The 15,279-nt window shown below is 40.1% G+C and overlaps 1 protein-coding gene across 5 annotated transcripts in view; it reads right to left on the reverse strand.

Annotated features, from left to right (window-relative positions):
• The window catches only part of sema6bb (sema domain, transmembrane domain (TM), and cytoplasmic domain, (semaphorin) 6Bb), a 298,494-nt gene that overhangs the window by 26,621 nt on the left and 256,594 nt on the right, over positions 1-15,279 (reverse strand). For all 5 annotated transcript variants that reach the window (XM_088349347.1, XM_088349350.1, XM_088349348.1 and 2 more), the window contains one exon: positions 14,592-14,650. In XM_088349347.1, coding sequence (XP_088205473.1) covers positions 14,592-14,650 — 59 coding nt within the window. The remainder of the gene's footprint in view (positions 1-14,591; positions 14,651-15,279) is intronic.

The raw sequence follows: 15,279 nt of genomic DNA on the forward strand, positions 1-15,279 counted from the left end.
GCGTACCGGCGTTTGAACTCCGATTTTTTGACCGAACAGCGAAGCAAGAATTTCTCGAAATTTTTGGTCGAACACCGATTTGTCCGAACTGAGAGGCGTTCGAAAACCGAAGTTCCACTGTATTTATGTTTTCTAACTTTGGCCAGTGGGGTTTTAAAACACCCCTTCCGGCAGTAACAATAATATATTTTCGAAATGCTTTTTTAGCCATATTGCTTATTTTTGTCAGTATGTTGGAGCATTTTTCCCCAAAAATCTTGCCGTATTATATTGCCAATGCAAATTTCAATTAAAAAAGGGATCTTTGGCTCTATCTTGTGGCACAGCTAATGAATAAATAATATATGAAATATGGAACTTATCATCCACTACTTGGTGAAAAAAGTGCCTAACAAATATACTCTAATGTAAGCCAAATTTAGAACTATGAAATGCAATACTGAAATCCGGAGGTCGGCTTATATTTCTATAAAACAAAACAAACACAAGGGGGTAAGACAGCCATAGCCGCTGAAAGGCCCACGGCCATGCGGTGTCCTCATCCTCCCCCTCGCTCCATCTTTTTCCTGTTCACTCAATTGGCGCTGTCTCAATCGTGTTTTAGAGGGAACACATCTCATTTTGTTGTGCTTTAGTGCATTTTATTTCCTTTTGCCCATAATGCGTTCTTAGAAAAGGGGAAGGGTAACGTGAAAAACAGTGATTTAGTCAAAGAAGGAAAATGAATATGATTAATAATTTTTTTTTAAAGTCTATTATCAGTGTATTAATCTTTGCTATCCACACATCAACCATCTTAATCCTTTTGGAGATCTGCACCCATGTTTAATGTGAGGTGCTCACTTGGGATTGCTGACCAAGTCTCACCAAATGCTAAAAATTTGTGAGCATAAGTGAAACTATCCATGCATCCATCCATTATCTGCACCGCTTATCCTCAGTAGGGTCAAACCCTGAACTGGTTGCCAGCCAGTTGCAGGGCACACAGGGGCAGACAATTCGCTCACTCATTCACACCTAGGGACAATTTGGACCGGCCAATTAACCTGATATGCATGTTTTTGGAATGTGGGAGGAATCCGGAGTGCCTGGAAGAAACACACGCAAGCAAAGGGAGAACAAGCAAACTCCACACAGGAAGTTCGATCACATGACCTCAGAACTGTGTCGCACACGCGTTAACCATTGCGCCGCCGTGCTGCTCTAAGTGCAACTACAGGGAGTGCAGAATTATTAGGCAAATGAGTATTTTGACCACATCATCCTCTTTATGCATGTTGTCTTACTCCAAGCTGTATAGGCTCGAAAGCCTACTACCAATTAAGCATATCAGGTGATGTGCATCTCTGTAATGAGAAGGGGTGTGGTCTAATGACATCAACACCCTATATCAGGTGTGCATAATTATTAGGCAACTTCCTTTCCTTTGGCAAAATGGGTCAGAAGAGGGACTTGACAGGCTCTGAAAAGTCAAAAATAGTGAGATATCTTGCAGAGGGATGCAGCACTCTTAAAATTGCCAAGCTTCTGAAGCGTGATCATCGAACAATCAAGCGTTACATTCAAAATAGTCAACAGGGTCGCAAGAAGCGTGTAGAAAAACCAAGGCGCAAAATAACTGCCCGTGAACTGAGAAAAGTCAAGCGTACAGCTGCCAAGATGCCACTTGCCACCAGTTTTGCCATATTTCAGAGCTGCAACATCACTGGAGTGCCCAAAAGCACAAGGTGTGCAATACTCAGAGACATGGCCAAGGTAAGAAAGGCTGAAAAACGACCACCACTGAACAAGACACACAAGCTGAAACGTCAAGACTGGGCCAAGAAAAATCTCAAGACGGATTTTTCTAAGGTTTTATGGACTGATGAAATGAGAGTGAGTTTTGATGTGCCAGATGGATGGGCCCGTGGCTGGATCGGTAAAGGGCAGAGAGCTCCAGTCCGCCTCAGACGCCAGCAAGGTGGAGGTGGGGTACTGGTATGGGCTGGTATCATCAAAGATGAGCTTGTGGGGCCTTTTCGGGTTGAGGATGGACTCAAGCTCAACTCCCAGTCCTACTGCCAGTTTCTGGAAGACACCTTCTTCAAGCAGTGGTACAGGAAGAAGTCCGCATCCTTCAAGAAAAACATGATTTTCATGCAGGACAACGCTCCATCACACGCATCCAAGTACTCCACAGCGTGGCTGGCAAGAAAGGGTCTAAAAGAAGAAAAACTAATGACATGGCCTCCTTGTTCACCCGATCTGAACCCCATAGAGAACCTTTGGTCCCTCATCAAATGTGAGATTTACAAGGAGGGAAAACAGTACACCTCTCTGAACAGTGTCTGGGACGCTGTGGTTGCTGCTGCACGCAATGTTGATTGTGAACAGATCAAAGCACTGACAGAATCCATGGATGGCAGGCTTTTGAGTGTCCTTGCAAAGAAAGGTGGCTATATTGGTCACTGATTTGTTTTTGTTTTGTTTTTGAATGTCAGAAATGTATATTTGTGAATGTTGAGCTGTTATATTGGTTTCCCTGATGAAAACAAATAATTGAAATGGGTATACATTTGTTTTTTGTTAAGTTGCCTAATAATTATGCACAGTAATAGTCACCTGCACACACAGATATCCTCCTAAAATAGCTAAAACTAAAAAAGCCCCACTCCAACTTCCAAAATATTCAGCTTTGATATTAATGGGACATTTGGGTTCATTAAGAACATGGTTGTTGTTCAATAATAAAATTAATCCTCAAAAATACAACTTGCCTAATAATTCTGCACTCCCTGTAGTTATTTTAAAGATTTTGTTTTTCAAAAGTTTATAAATCACTGTATGTGCTCACATATAAATCGAATTTAAAACTATAAAATGCATTACTAAAATCCAGGGTTGGCTTATAAAACTAAATTAACACAAGGGGGCGTCAGACAGGCATAGCCACCGCATGGCCCATGCCCGTGCAGTGTCCTCATACTCCACCCTCCCAGTCGCTTCTTCTTGTTCAGTCAATCAACGCCCTCCCAAATGTGTTTGGGTGGGACCACATCTCATTTTCTTGTGGTTTAGTGCATTAGATTGCCTTTTTTAATCAGGGGAAGTAGTAACGGTAGTCTGTGCAGCCCTTTGTGATTGAGGATGATACAAATAAATTGATTTGACTTGCTGATAATAATGGGGCTGAAGAAAATGCGCAATAAAAAAGTGGAAAACAGTGACAAAACAAAGTAAAAATGATAGCAAAATACGAAAACAGTGAACAAGTGTTTGCCATTAAAGCGCTGCTCAAGGGAAAAGTATATGGTTTGGAATTGGTTCATTATTATCTTTACTGTATTACCAGTATGGTTGGTTGGTTGGATCCTTTAACCACTAGGGTTTTAGGGAGACCATTTCCTGTGGTGTGTCATTGGAAACTACAGCCTGGTAGCGCCCATACTAGTCTTTAATATCAACATGTGGTGCAAGTGGCATTCATTTTTTCATTTCTGGGTCCATATTTCTTTTAGTATGTGGCTGTTTTAAAGCAGTTTTGGGAGATCGGTTTATACGCAATGTAGGCTTATATGCGAGTATATACAATAAATGCTCAAAAAAAAAAAAGAATCATAGTGCATTCTTGTGGGATCATTCTGATTAGGAACTATGTTGAATGAAAAGATGGACCAGTATCAGAGTCAAAAAAGTTCTTTGTTGCCATCTTGAGACTATATTTCACTTTCGCCTGCTCGGTTGTGAAATAAAATCCCCGAGTGTTTTATAAATGAAGGTGGCAATTCTCACAGCTCCGGTCATGAACTTTAGCAGTGATGATAATGATTATTTTTTTATGAAATCAGGTCTGGGCGAAGGTGTCATCGTTTGGTGACACCCCCACTCTAAGTGGATGTGACATCTTGCAGCGTCCGTTCACGCTTGAATCAATTTGGAGACATTACTGTGGTTGCGTTGGCGCCTTTCTTTTATAAAAGCAAAGGCGCGTGATCACACTTCTCAAACCAAAAATAAACCGATGAAGATATAACAAAGTCGGCTCAGCGAATCAGTGGGGAGAATTGTGTTCAAACATCATTATAATAAATTTAGTCTGCTTGTCTGCTGCGAATGAAGGATGTAAGATAACTTGTAGTGAGACAGACTTTGCAATCTAATGAAATTCCGGACAGAAAATTGCATTCAGTTGTGATTGACACTGTCAAAGAATTTCTTCATTTCTCAATATATTGTTTGAAAAGATAAATCAGAAAAGCCATTCTATTCCATTAGCAGGATTTTACTGGGCATGTGACATTCCAGCCAAATAAATGAATATATCATTGGAAAAAATAATAATAATAAAGTAATAAATAAAAGTCATGTTTATTTGTATAGCCCTTAATCACAAAGATTCTCAAAGGGCTGCACAGACCACAACTTATTGCAAACCACAGATTATTAAGACTAAAACCTACATGAGGGCAAGTGATACAAAGATATTGAAAACATAAAATATAGGTTATCTATATGCTATTGAATAGAAGTGTGTTTTAAGTTTAGATTTCAACATTTCCACTGAGGTTGCAGATCGAATCACAGGGGGAAGAGCATTCCACAGCACCGGGGCCCGAATGGAATTCCGGTTCTGTCCTTCCACAAAAGATGCACTATTCAAAAGTGTGACGTCACAAATGTAAATAAATGGTCTGCATTTATAATGTTACTATGACCGCCCAAAACGCTCTACCCATTCATACACACTCACACACAGATAACAGCGTCAGCCATGCAAGGCAACTACCTGCTTATCAGGGGCATTAGGGATTCATTGTCTTGCCCAAGGACCAAATACACTTCAACATGTAACACGGAGGAGCCAGGAATCGAACCTGCGGCCTCTTGCTCCCAACCTCCGGAGATACTGCCGCCCTAATGGTCAACAGTGGAATAATGCCCAAAATAAAGCAATACTTGAAATTATTATTTCTCCTAAAATACAAATATTCTTAATGACTGAAAAAGAACACAGACCAAACAGTGGAAAACCTCGAAAATACGGCAACCCTCAGGGTTCACAGGTACCTTAACCACACGGGTTGTCGGGGAACCAATAGGATCATAGATTAAAACAGAAAACTCAAACATAGAACACAATGCTTTCATTTAGTCTTTTTCTTGGTATTTTGTCTTTTTTTCCTTCAAATTGCCATCGATAAGCCATACAAATATTTGCAGGTGCAGAGAGCAAAGTGGATAACAGCTGTGTCCCTTCTAAGAGCTGCTGTGTGATGATGACGCACACACCGGCACACACTTGCAGAAAACACGTCCACCAGATCTTTTGCCGTCATCCTCTCATTCCGACGTCCCTCCCACAATGCCAAGCTCGCACTCGACTTTGATCAAAAGGTTTTTTTTCTCGCAGAGCGCAACCGCGTGTCTCCACGTAATAATAACTCAAGTGTGTGCGCACGTGTGCAAGCGTAGATGCAATCTTTATTCTAATAAACATGGAGGAGAGCCTGCAGATCCACAAGGTAATAAGCAGCATTGCTGCCCCCCCACCAAAATGAAATCGGCCCTATGACTTTTTGAGCCGAGGACAGGGGGCGTCGTGTTGGATTACTTGACATTTCTGTCTGGTTGCAGATGAGATGATATATAAAAAAAGAACGTAAAGGCAATAGGAGGCACATGGGAGTAAGGGTGTCCTCCCCACTTCCTTTTTCATCCTTTGCTTTTTTTCCATTCACCCTGATGACTTCTCTCTTGTGATGTTTAGAAGCCTTCACATCCTCAAAGTTGGCCCTCTGCTTGTGATCTTTTTCCGCTTTTTACTTTTGACGTCACCCTGTCCGTCCCACTCTCACTCCAGAGGAATCACCCCCTGATATGATTTCAAACGACACAGGCCAAGGGGGCACAAGAGATGGAAATCGATTCTCTAAGCAGCCGATGGGAGGTTGTGATGAAGGGGCGAGGGACACGCTGTGCAAGGTCATATCCATCTCCTTGGAGACGGAGGTGGAGCCCGAATCAGTGGAGCACCGAGCGGGCTAAAACGACTTGATGGTGCAATAAAGCACTCTAGGAGATGAAGTTTTTTATTTAGTGAGAAGCTGCAAAAAAGTAAAACAAAGGACGCCACATTCGGGAACACAGCCTTTGCTTTGCAGGTTCAAGTCAAGTCAAGTCATGTTTATTTGTATAGCCATTAATCACAAGGAGTCTCAAAGGGCTGCAAAGACCACACATTACTGCAAACTACAGACTATTATTTGACCGTGCCTTGTTCTAAAACCTACATGAGGGCAAGGGAAAACTCAAAAACCTCAACATGAGGAAATTGAAGAAACCTTGAGAAGGGATAGCACATGAGGTAACTCCCTTTCCAGGATGACTAGGCTGCAACGGCTGTTGCAATAAGAAAATAATACAGGGATACTGTCAACATGAAATATAGGTAATTCATAAGCCATAGAATAGAAGTGTGTTTTAATTCTAGATTTAAACAGTTCCACTGATGTTTCAGATCAAATCTCGGGGGGCAGAGCATTGAGAGACTGAATGGAGAACGCTCTCGAAACTGCGGATCTCTTCTTGGCTCTTGGGATCACTGGTAGAGCAGCATTTTCAGAGTGAAGGCTAAGTGACTCTTGAACATCAGTGTTGGTATAGATCTTGTGGAAAAAAAAAGTGGAACCGTGAATCAGGAAAAAAAAATAACAGTGAAAAAGGTCGGCGTAATTTTATTGACAAATAGTAGTAATCAATGGAATACTGAGTACAATTTAAATTTTTAAAAGTACTAGATACTGATAGCTGTGTTAAGGAAATTGAAAGGGGGACTATACTAGTGTTTTTCAACCTTTTTTGAGCCAGAGCATGTTTTTTACATTGGAAAAGTTTCGCGGCACATTACTAACGAAAAATATATAGTAGTATAACAGTATATAATTTATAATACCCCCAGTTTTTACAACACAGACACTTGAAAATGACATAATGTTTGCAGAAAATGTTTCATAAATGTTTTGTAAAATTCTAAATTTTAAAAAGTGACATTGGATAGTTTCCCTCGGCACACCTGACGATCTCTCACGTCACACTAGTGTGTCGCGGCACAGTGGTTGAAAATCACTGGACTTTACGCTGCAGAAAGACTGCAGTTGATCGACTTTTGTCCTATTCACTGAAGGGCATTGACAAAAACATGCCGATTATCATTTTTAAACACAGACTGGTCGAAAACGACTGGAGGCTAATCAATTGGTACCTTAGAGCAGCACGGGCATAAAGTTTAATCCAATACTTCGCTTTTGATTTTCTGAGAGACACAATTAAGAAATGGCAGTCACACTGCCAAGTGTCGGAAGTAGTCAAATCCGTTTTTGTGGATATTTCCCATTAAAGGGCATGCTAGAATCTTAACATGGAAGTACAACTGCAGTGTTAAGTAAGCACTTTGGATATTTCCCATGGCTTTTTTAAATAATTCCACTTCATTAAAACATGAAAAAAAGCCTTATCTGGGTCAAGTCCATCAAATCCTGACAGTTTGTCGAAATGATGGTGTTGATGTTGCGACTTCTTAGACTGAAACAATGTCAGTCTTATGACTTGCCTCGCTAAATCAGGAAGTCGCAATGATTAAAAACCCGAATATCTAAAATATTATGAAAAACGGCACTATAAAGTTGCTCAGATTGTCTGAGACAAAGTGCTGTCAAGTTCCTGTAGCATGTTCTCTGGCTTGTCACCTTCATTATTTTGGTCTTTTTTCCACCCTGAGGTGGACAAATTGCTGCACTTTACATTGGCATGAGCCCTTTCCCTCCAAATTCAAGTCAAGTCACTTTGATTTGTATAGCCCTTCAAAGAACTGCACAGGTTACAATTACACCACCCCCAGATCTTAAACCAACACGCAGAAAAGGAATAACTCAAAACCTCAGCACTAGGAACACACAGTACAAGTGGTACTTCCCCTTCCAGGATGACCAGGATGAAAAATCTACATTGTCTATGTGCAAATCCATCCATCCATCCATTATCTGCACCACTTATCCTCATCAGGGTCACGGGGGTGCTGGAGCCCATCTCCGGGATCTTCGGGCAGTGGGCAGGGGACACCCTGAACTGGTTGCCAGCCAGTCGCAAGGCACACAGGCACAGACAACTCACTCGCTCATTCACATCCAGGGACAACTTGGACCGGCCGATTAACCTGACATGCATGCTTTTGGAACGTGGGAGGAAACCAGAGTGCCCGGAGGAGACCCTTGCAGGCAAGGGGAGAACGTGCAAACTCCACACAGGGATGCTGCGGTAGCTGGATTTGAACCTTCAACCTCTGCACCGTGGGGCTGCGCACTAACCACCCAGCCGTCGTGCCGCCTAAGTGCAAATCATTTCGCTAATTTTTTTTTGCATAATTTGAATTCGTTTTACTATTACAATCTAGAAAATTGTTTCTCTCATTATAAGGATTTTTTTACTTTGCTGTACTTTAAGCTTTAATTAAATTGCTCAAATATTGAAAACATTGAGCAAAATAATCCCATATGGCATATAATGATTATATTTGTTTGAATATAAAATAATAAAATAAGAGGACCAACACTTGTTTAAGTTTATTTGCACATAATGATTTTTGCTATTTTGATAACATGTGTTGGCCTGGAGTAAGATGGGCGCCACCAGAGTGTACTTGCCCAAGACACACAGGAAAATGGTGCCCCAACAACCCTAGTGGTTAAGGGATCCAAAGTTTGGGTTCAAGTTATACACGAAGTTTAGTATATTATCGTATTTGTGCAAAGATTGATTAGTTGTAAACTATCAGTGACCACAATCACAAAACATTGGATGCAACAGGAATAGAACCCGGGTAGTGAAGGGGACAGTGCTGAATACTAACCCCTAGAACGCCAATGATCTAGACGACACATGAAAAGGTTTTTTTTTATCTCACTATTCCTATTCACAGGACCAGAGATGAATGTTAGAGAAATATTGGTGCATGTTATACCCGAATAAATACGGTAAATATATCATATCATGGATTTTGTCATTTATTTTGTCAATTATTTAGTAGATTTTGTCATCTAACTTTTGTTGTTTTTGTGTGTGTATGTTGTCATGTATATTTGTAGGTATTTAGTATTACATTTTTTTCTAGCTTCTTCCTGAGAAGCTTCACCACCTTAAACGAGGGCACAAAACTGTAAAACCATCTTGCAACTTATTTTGGGTTCTTTCTTTTTTCGTTGCTGCTAAATGTTATTGCACGAAACAGTGAAAATATATACAGATGCTTCCCAACTTACGACCATAGATACGAACATTTTTTTCGGGATGTCTAAAAATATTCGTACATTGCTGTAAGTTAGATTTTGTATTGGGTGCACCTTTTTCCGAGTACAGGACATTACTGTAGTGCTTCTTTCCGCCGCTACTGGCGTGTGGTGCTGTTGTGAGATGTCACCCAGCATGCACCTGAGAGTAAAAAAAATCCGCTTCCACTTCTTATTTTGTGTGTAAACAATCTATACTGTCCATGTCTCCAGCAATCTGAGAACTTTGGCATTTTAATTGTTTAAGAGACGAGCTGTTCCATTTGAAACGAAAGTAGAATAAGGAAGCTTGATGCGTTTGAAAAATTGGTTGGATCGCTTTTTTTCGGCCACTTTTTACCATGAAGGAGAAAGTCTCCCAACTGTTGAAGCTCATCTTCCAAAACTAAGTTATACAGTAATCCCTCACGGTTAATGGGGACCAAAACCACCCGCGAAAAGTGAAAATCCGCAAAGTAGCGACGCCCCTTCAAAAACGATAAAAAAAAAAAAATAAAAATAATAATTATTTTATTTTATTATTTTTTTTTTTTTAGACCTGCGAAGCTCTGAACCGGCGAACGTGGAACCACGGACTAGCGACACCCCTTCAAAAATGGTTAAAAAAAAAAAAAGTTTCTATTTTATTTTAATTTTTTAAAATTATTTATTTTATTATTATTTTTTAGGCCTGCGAAGCTCAGAACCCGTGAACGTGAAACCACGAAGTAGCGACGCCCCTTAAAAAATGCTTTAAAAAAAATGTTTTTTTTTTTTTTTTTAATTTTATTGTTATTATTTTTTAGACCCGCGAAGCTCTGAACCCGTGAACGTGGAACCACGAAGTAGCGAGGTCCCACTGTACTTAACTTCATTTATCGTTATAGAGCATATTATGTTATGAAATGTTTATTTTTTTAGTACAAAACAATACAGGTTACTTATACAAGCCTTCAACATACTTGTATAAACCTTAAACATACAAAGTATAGCATTGAAGCAACTTACGAACAAATTCAACTTACGAACGATCGTTCGTAAGTAGGGCAGGGTCAGTACCTTGTGACTTACTTTAGGGATTTTGATGCTACTAAATTTAGTTGCACTTCTTTTCATTGCAATGTTACGACGCACTTTTCTTTTTCCTTCACGAACCTTGCACTATAACGTTATAAATATTTTCTGCCTTTTATCCCTATCTCTTTTTTTCCTCTTTAAAGAATGAGTGCCATGCCTAAACTTGTCACACACAATGCTTACAACTTTGTTAACCAATAACAATTAGGACAATTCAATCCAATTCTAAATATGGCCGGATTGGTTCTCCATAATTTACAAGCAAAACTAATCTTCTATCAAAAGCTATGCTTCCTCTAAAGAAAATCGAACAAAATATGTGCTTTCTCAAGCAAACTGTCACTTGTAAGTGAAGGTGCAATGGCAGAAGTATCCACATGACAGATTGTTTGCTGCAGGACTCTCTCCTTCTCACTAAACTTACCCAAAAGTGTGATCTTCACACTTGACGGGTGGCCAAGTACACCAGAAACTTTAAAAAGCAACACGCTCTTTTCAAAGCTGAGGATGAAATATGGTCTGGTTCCTTTTGATCATCTCCTCATTTATCTCAATGAGAACACGTTGGGGAAACTCAAAGCACTTTCTGGCGGGCGCTCTTGCAAACCAGTTTGCGCAAATGAATTCACTTTGGACTCAAAGTCAGGAAGAGAGCCAAGTTTCTACAGCTTGAAAATTATGGCACACACACAAAAAAAAAAAATGTGGGAGCCCATTCATTATGAATATGTTTTAATGAGCCTGCTGGACTTATTAAAACTTAATCAGGTAGCGGTGAAAAAAACATGAATAGTGACAGAAATGATTGACAGTTTGAATTTCAATCACATTGCCAGCACAACTTGTAATTCTTGATAAGACTCTTTCCTTTTTTATCATAGTTCTTTTCTTGAACTTAATGTTTATATTATCAGGTATGTATATAGATAGATAGATAGATAGATAGATAGATAGATAGATAGATAGATAGATAGATAGATAGATAGATAGATTGTCATGATTACTGATGCGAATCACCTGTGCCTGATCCTTCGGCGCCAGCTGCCTCGGACTCTGATTGGCTCCCTGTCCCTATTCAAACCCACTCCTATCTGTCCCCTTTTGTCGGTCCGTCTGCAAATCTCTCTTTTTACACGGCAAGCCCTTTTTCGACCCTGACTCACGCCTGTCCCGTTTTTTGCTCCTGTTTGTCTCCCACTACGATCTGTTTTGATCTCGACCACGTCTGCTCTCCTGTCCCGAATTACGATCCGTTTTTGATCCCGATCACGTCTGCTCTCCTGTCCCGGCTCACGACTCGTTTCCGACCCCGACCACAACTTGCTCTCCCAGTCCCGGCTACCGACCAGTTTTCCGCCCCTGACACCGCCATCGCTCGCTGCGGAAGATCCACTTCCGTGTTTGGATCACAAGCCGAGTACGAGAGCGAACACCGGATCGCATATAGTCAGCTAACAGCATACTTTCAGTTGCTTTATTGACTAGAACCTATAAAAACAAAAACTTAATATGTATCTCTCTCTTTTGTCATTTTCTTTCTATGAGCATATTGTTTATCATAAAAGTGCATGGCGCACAAAATTAAGAAACTCAAAAAGGAGGTACATCTATTGGAAAAAGCAGCCATAACATTCATTTATTATCCAAGATGAGGCAAAATATCCAAAGAAGCAGACGTTCAATTATTTTGAACTATTTGCAAATTACTTCAACACAGTGTTGAATGTGTTTATTTTGATTTACGCGCCTATAAGACTATCCCAGTATGGTATATTATAGTTTTAAATGTGGTTAATATGCAGAACATGTACTTTGAACTATAAACCTATCAGAAACAGATTAAAAAAAAACATCTGGTTACAAATGATTAGCATTATTCCATGGTAAGCAGTGGGCAACTCTCTGGGCTTCCCCCGAGATCAATCTGAAAGGAGCGCCTCACATCAAACAAGGGTGCATATCTCCAACAGGATTTACGCGATGATCCAATATTTATCTTTTCTTTCCACGGGGCGGACGCTCCACGTGAACTTGGGCAACTTTTACAGGCCGAGGATTAATTTGCACGCGCCGGAATTAGTGCAGAGATGAAAGAGAAAAAAAGAGGAGCGTCCAAAACCTCCTCTGGAGTCAGGCAACCTCATAGAGGAGTGAACCGAAATCTGTTTTGCAGAAGCCGGGGGGAAAAAAAGTTAACGTAAAGGCGGAATCAGCTGGAGGGGGAAATAATTAGCTGCGAGCTGGCGGAACAAAAGCGAAGGCGAAAGCTCGCGTACGTGTATGAGGGGGCGTAAACAAGCCATAAGAACAAAGTCGGCGGACTAAATGAGAGCAGCAGGCTGGCTTTGTTTTGGATGGAGGCGCTGACTCGGAGGGGGGGATGAAGTGTGTGTGGGGACGGGGGGGGGCGTTGGGCTGGCGTGATGAATCCTCGCTGGTGTTTATTTGAGTTATATTCACTTACATGCTCGCTGCGTGTGTACAGGCAAGAATTGAAGCACAAAAGCTTTGGTGATTATAAATATGTTTTTAGGTAGCTACCCTTTGTAGTTTTTTTCCCCTTCACGATAAGGTTGAGGAAAAAAATATGAGTGTTGTATTCTATGGTAGGTAGGTTCAATAGCACTTTTACAGGCTGATGCCAAAAGAGTACAGACGCTCCCCTACTTACGACCATTCGACTTACGAAAAACGGGAGATACGAACATTTTTTTCGAGATGTCATAAAATATCCATTGCTGTAAGTTAGATTTTGTATTGTATGCACCTTTTTCCGAGTACAGGACAGTACTGTAGTACTTCTTTCCTCCACTACCGGCTAGTGGCGCTGTGGGAGCTCACCCAGCATCCACCCCGGAGAAGAAATCCACTTCCTCTTCCTAGTTTGTGTGTAAACATTATAAACTGTATCTCCAACGCACTTTGACGTTTTTATTGTTTAATATCTCGTGCATCCATTCAATATGGTTGGTGTAAAGTGTAAAGATATGAAAGTGAAAGAAGAAAGCTTGATGCGGTTGAGAAAATCGTTTGATCGCTTTTTATTTCATCCATGAAGGAGGACCTCTTGAAACCCATCTTCTAAATGTAAGTTTAACTCAACTTCATTTGTTTTTATAAAGCATATTATTTTATCAAACGTTTATTTTTTTTGTACAAAACAATACAGTTTACTTATACAAGCCTTAAACTTACTAATATATACCTTAAACATACAAAATATAGCACTGAAGCAACTTACGAACAAATTCAACTTACGAACAATCGTTCGTAAGTAGGGCAGCGTTTGTACCTTATTTTCCGGACTATTTGTCTCTTTGGAGTATAAGCCGCATCAGCCCAAAAATGCATGATTAAGCAGGAAAAGTCGCACTCGGAGTACAAGTCGCATTTTGGGGGAAAATTGTTATGATAAAATCCAACACCATACACGTGAAAATAAAGGAGAGAAGACTGCATACCAACGTTACAGGTATGTGCATATCTTAGACACGCTTGTTAGTAACCACGTAACATATTAAGAGATATTCATATCACTCAAGCATAAAGAACATGCTTTCTTCAAATCACTAAATCTTATAACATTTTCCTCGATCTGCGGTTCATTTTCTCTTTGCATTTTCATTTCCGACAGCTCTAAAAAAAAAATTCACAGATAAGTCTCAACCCAGAATAAACCACACCCCCGGCCAGACTATGAGAAACGCTGCAATTTATAGCCCATCGATGTTCATTTTACATTGAGTTGTGCATTATGATTGGCTGAACAGTTGCCTCATCCCTTTTCCTGCCTGCGCTGTCTGAATTGTACACATAAGTGAAACAGCTTGACAAACTTACATTATGTATGCACAAATCTATTCAATTTTCAAGTTTCTGATCATGTTAACAAAACGCTCTGGACCCACAAAAGCAGCTAAAGGTAGAGGAAGATGCTTTTTACCACCGACAAAGTTGGATTTTTGACCCGCTCTGGAGCCACATGCAGGTTTTTTCGTGTTCCCTAGTGGCTCCCTTGCACTTTTTCAAATATTTATGATAATGGAAAATACAAGGTTTCTATATGAGAAATCTTGAAGGTAAACTCAGTTATCCATAATGATTGTGGCATGTAAGCTGGATCATGTTCTTAATCCATACAGAGTACACACATTATATTATATATATATATATATATATATATATATATATATGTATAAACAAAAGTAAACTTACCGTCACAGTCGCCAAGGTGAGCCACATTTCCATGCTCCACGTCTTGCTCAAAGGGCAACCTGCAAAGCACAATAAAAATGCACATAAATATCTACACATGATACATTATTGGATCGATAAATGCAGACAGAGAATATTTCACATTTAACCACAATGAAATATTCAGCACGAAATGTACAAAAATCAGATTCCTCTTGTTACATTCCAGTAACTTAAGGTTGCGTTTAGCTATGCAACCGAAAAAGCCAAGATGAAGATGCCCCTGTGGCTCTATTATGATTCAAATAACCGAAACACAGCTTTAATTTAAAGATCATGGATACCCGAGGGGAGTTTAATTAAGCTGCTTAATGAGCTGGTTTGCTAAAACGCCTTGGTCAGCATATCCCACGCTCACTTTAGATACCAACGGCGTAAATATAAACTCCCTGCATGTAAAGTGGAGAATGAGAAAGTGGTGTGAAAGGATCCTTCTGATGAGTTCCACCGCTGACCCAAATTGTGGGAGAACTCAATGGATTGTTTTTCATTACATTTTATTAGGATTATGAAACAGACCCAACAGGGTAAATGACAGGGAAAAGGCAGACACATTTGAGATTAAATAGTAATTATCTACCTACTCTGGTCATATCCCTCGAGAGGGGTGGCTGACAGCAAGACAAACACAAACACACAAAAAAAGAAA

The sequence above is a fragment of the Urocampus carinirostris genome, chromosome 12 (genome assembly GCF_059441175.1).
Source record: "Urocampus carinirostris isolate Australia breed hairy pipefish chromosome 12, RoL_Ucar_1.0, whole genome shotgun sequence".
Lineage (NCBI taxonomy): Eukaryota > Metazoa > Chordata > Actinopteri > Syngnathiformes > Syngnathidae > Urocampus > Urocampus carinirostris.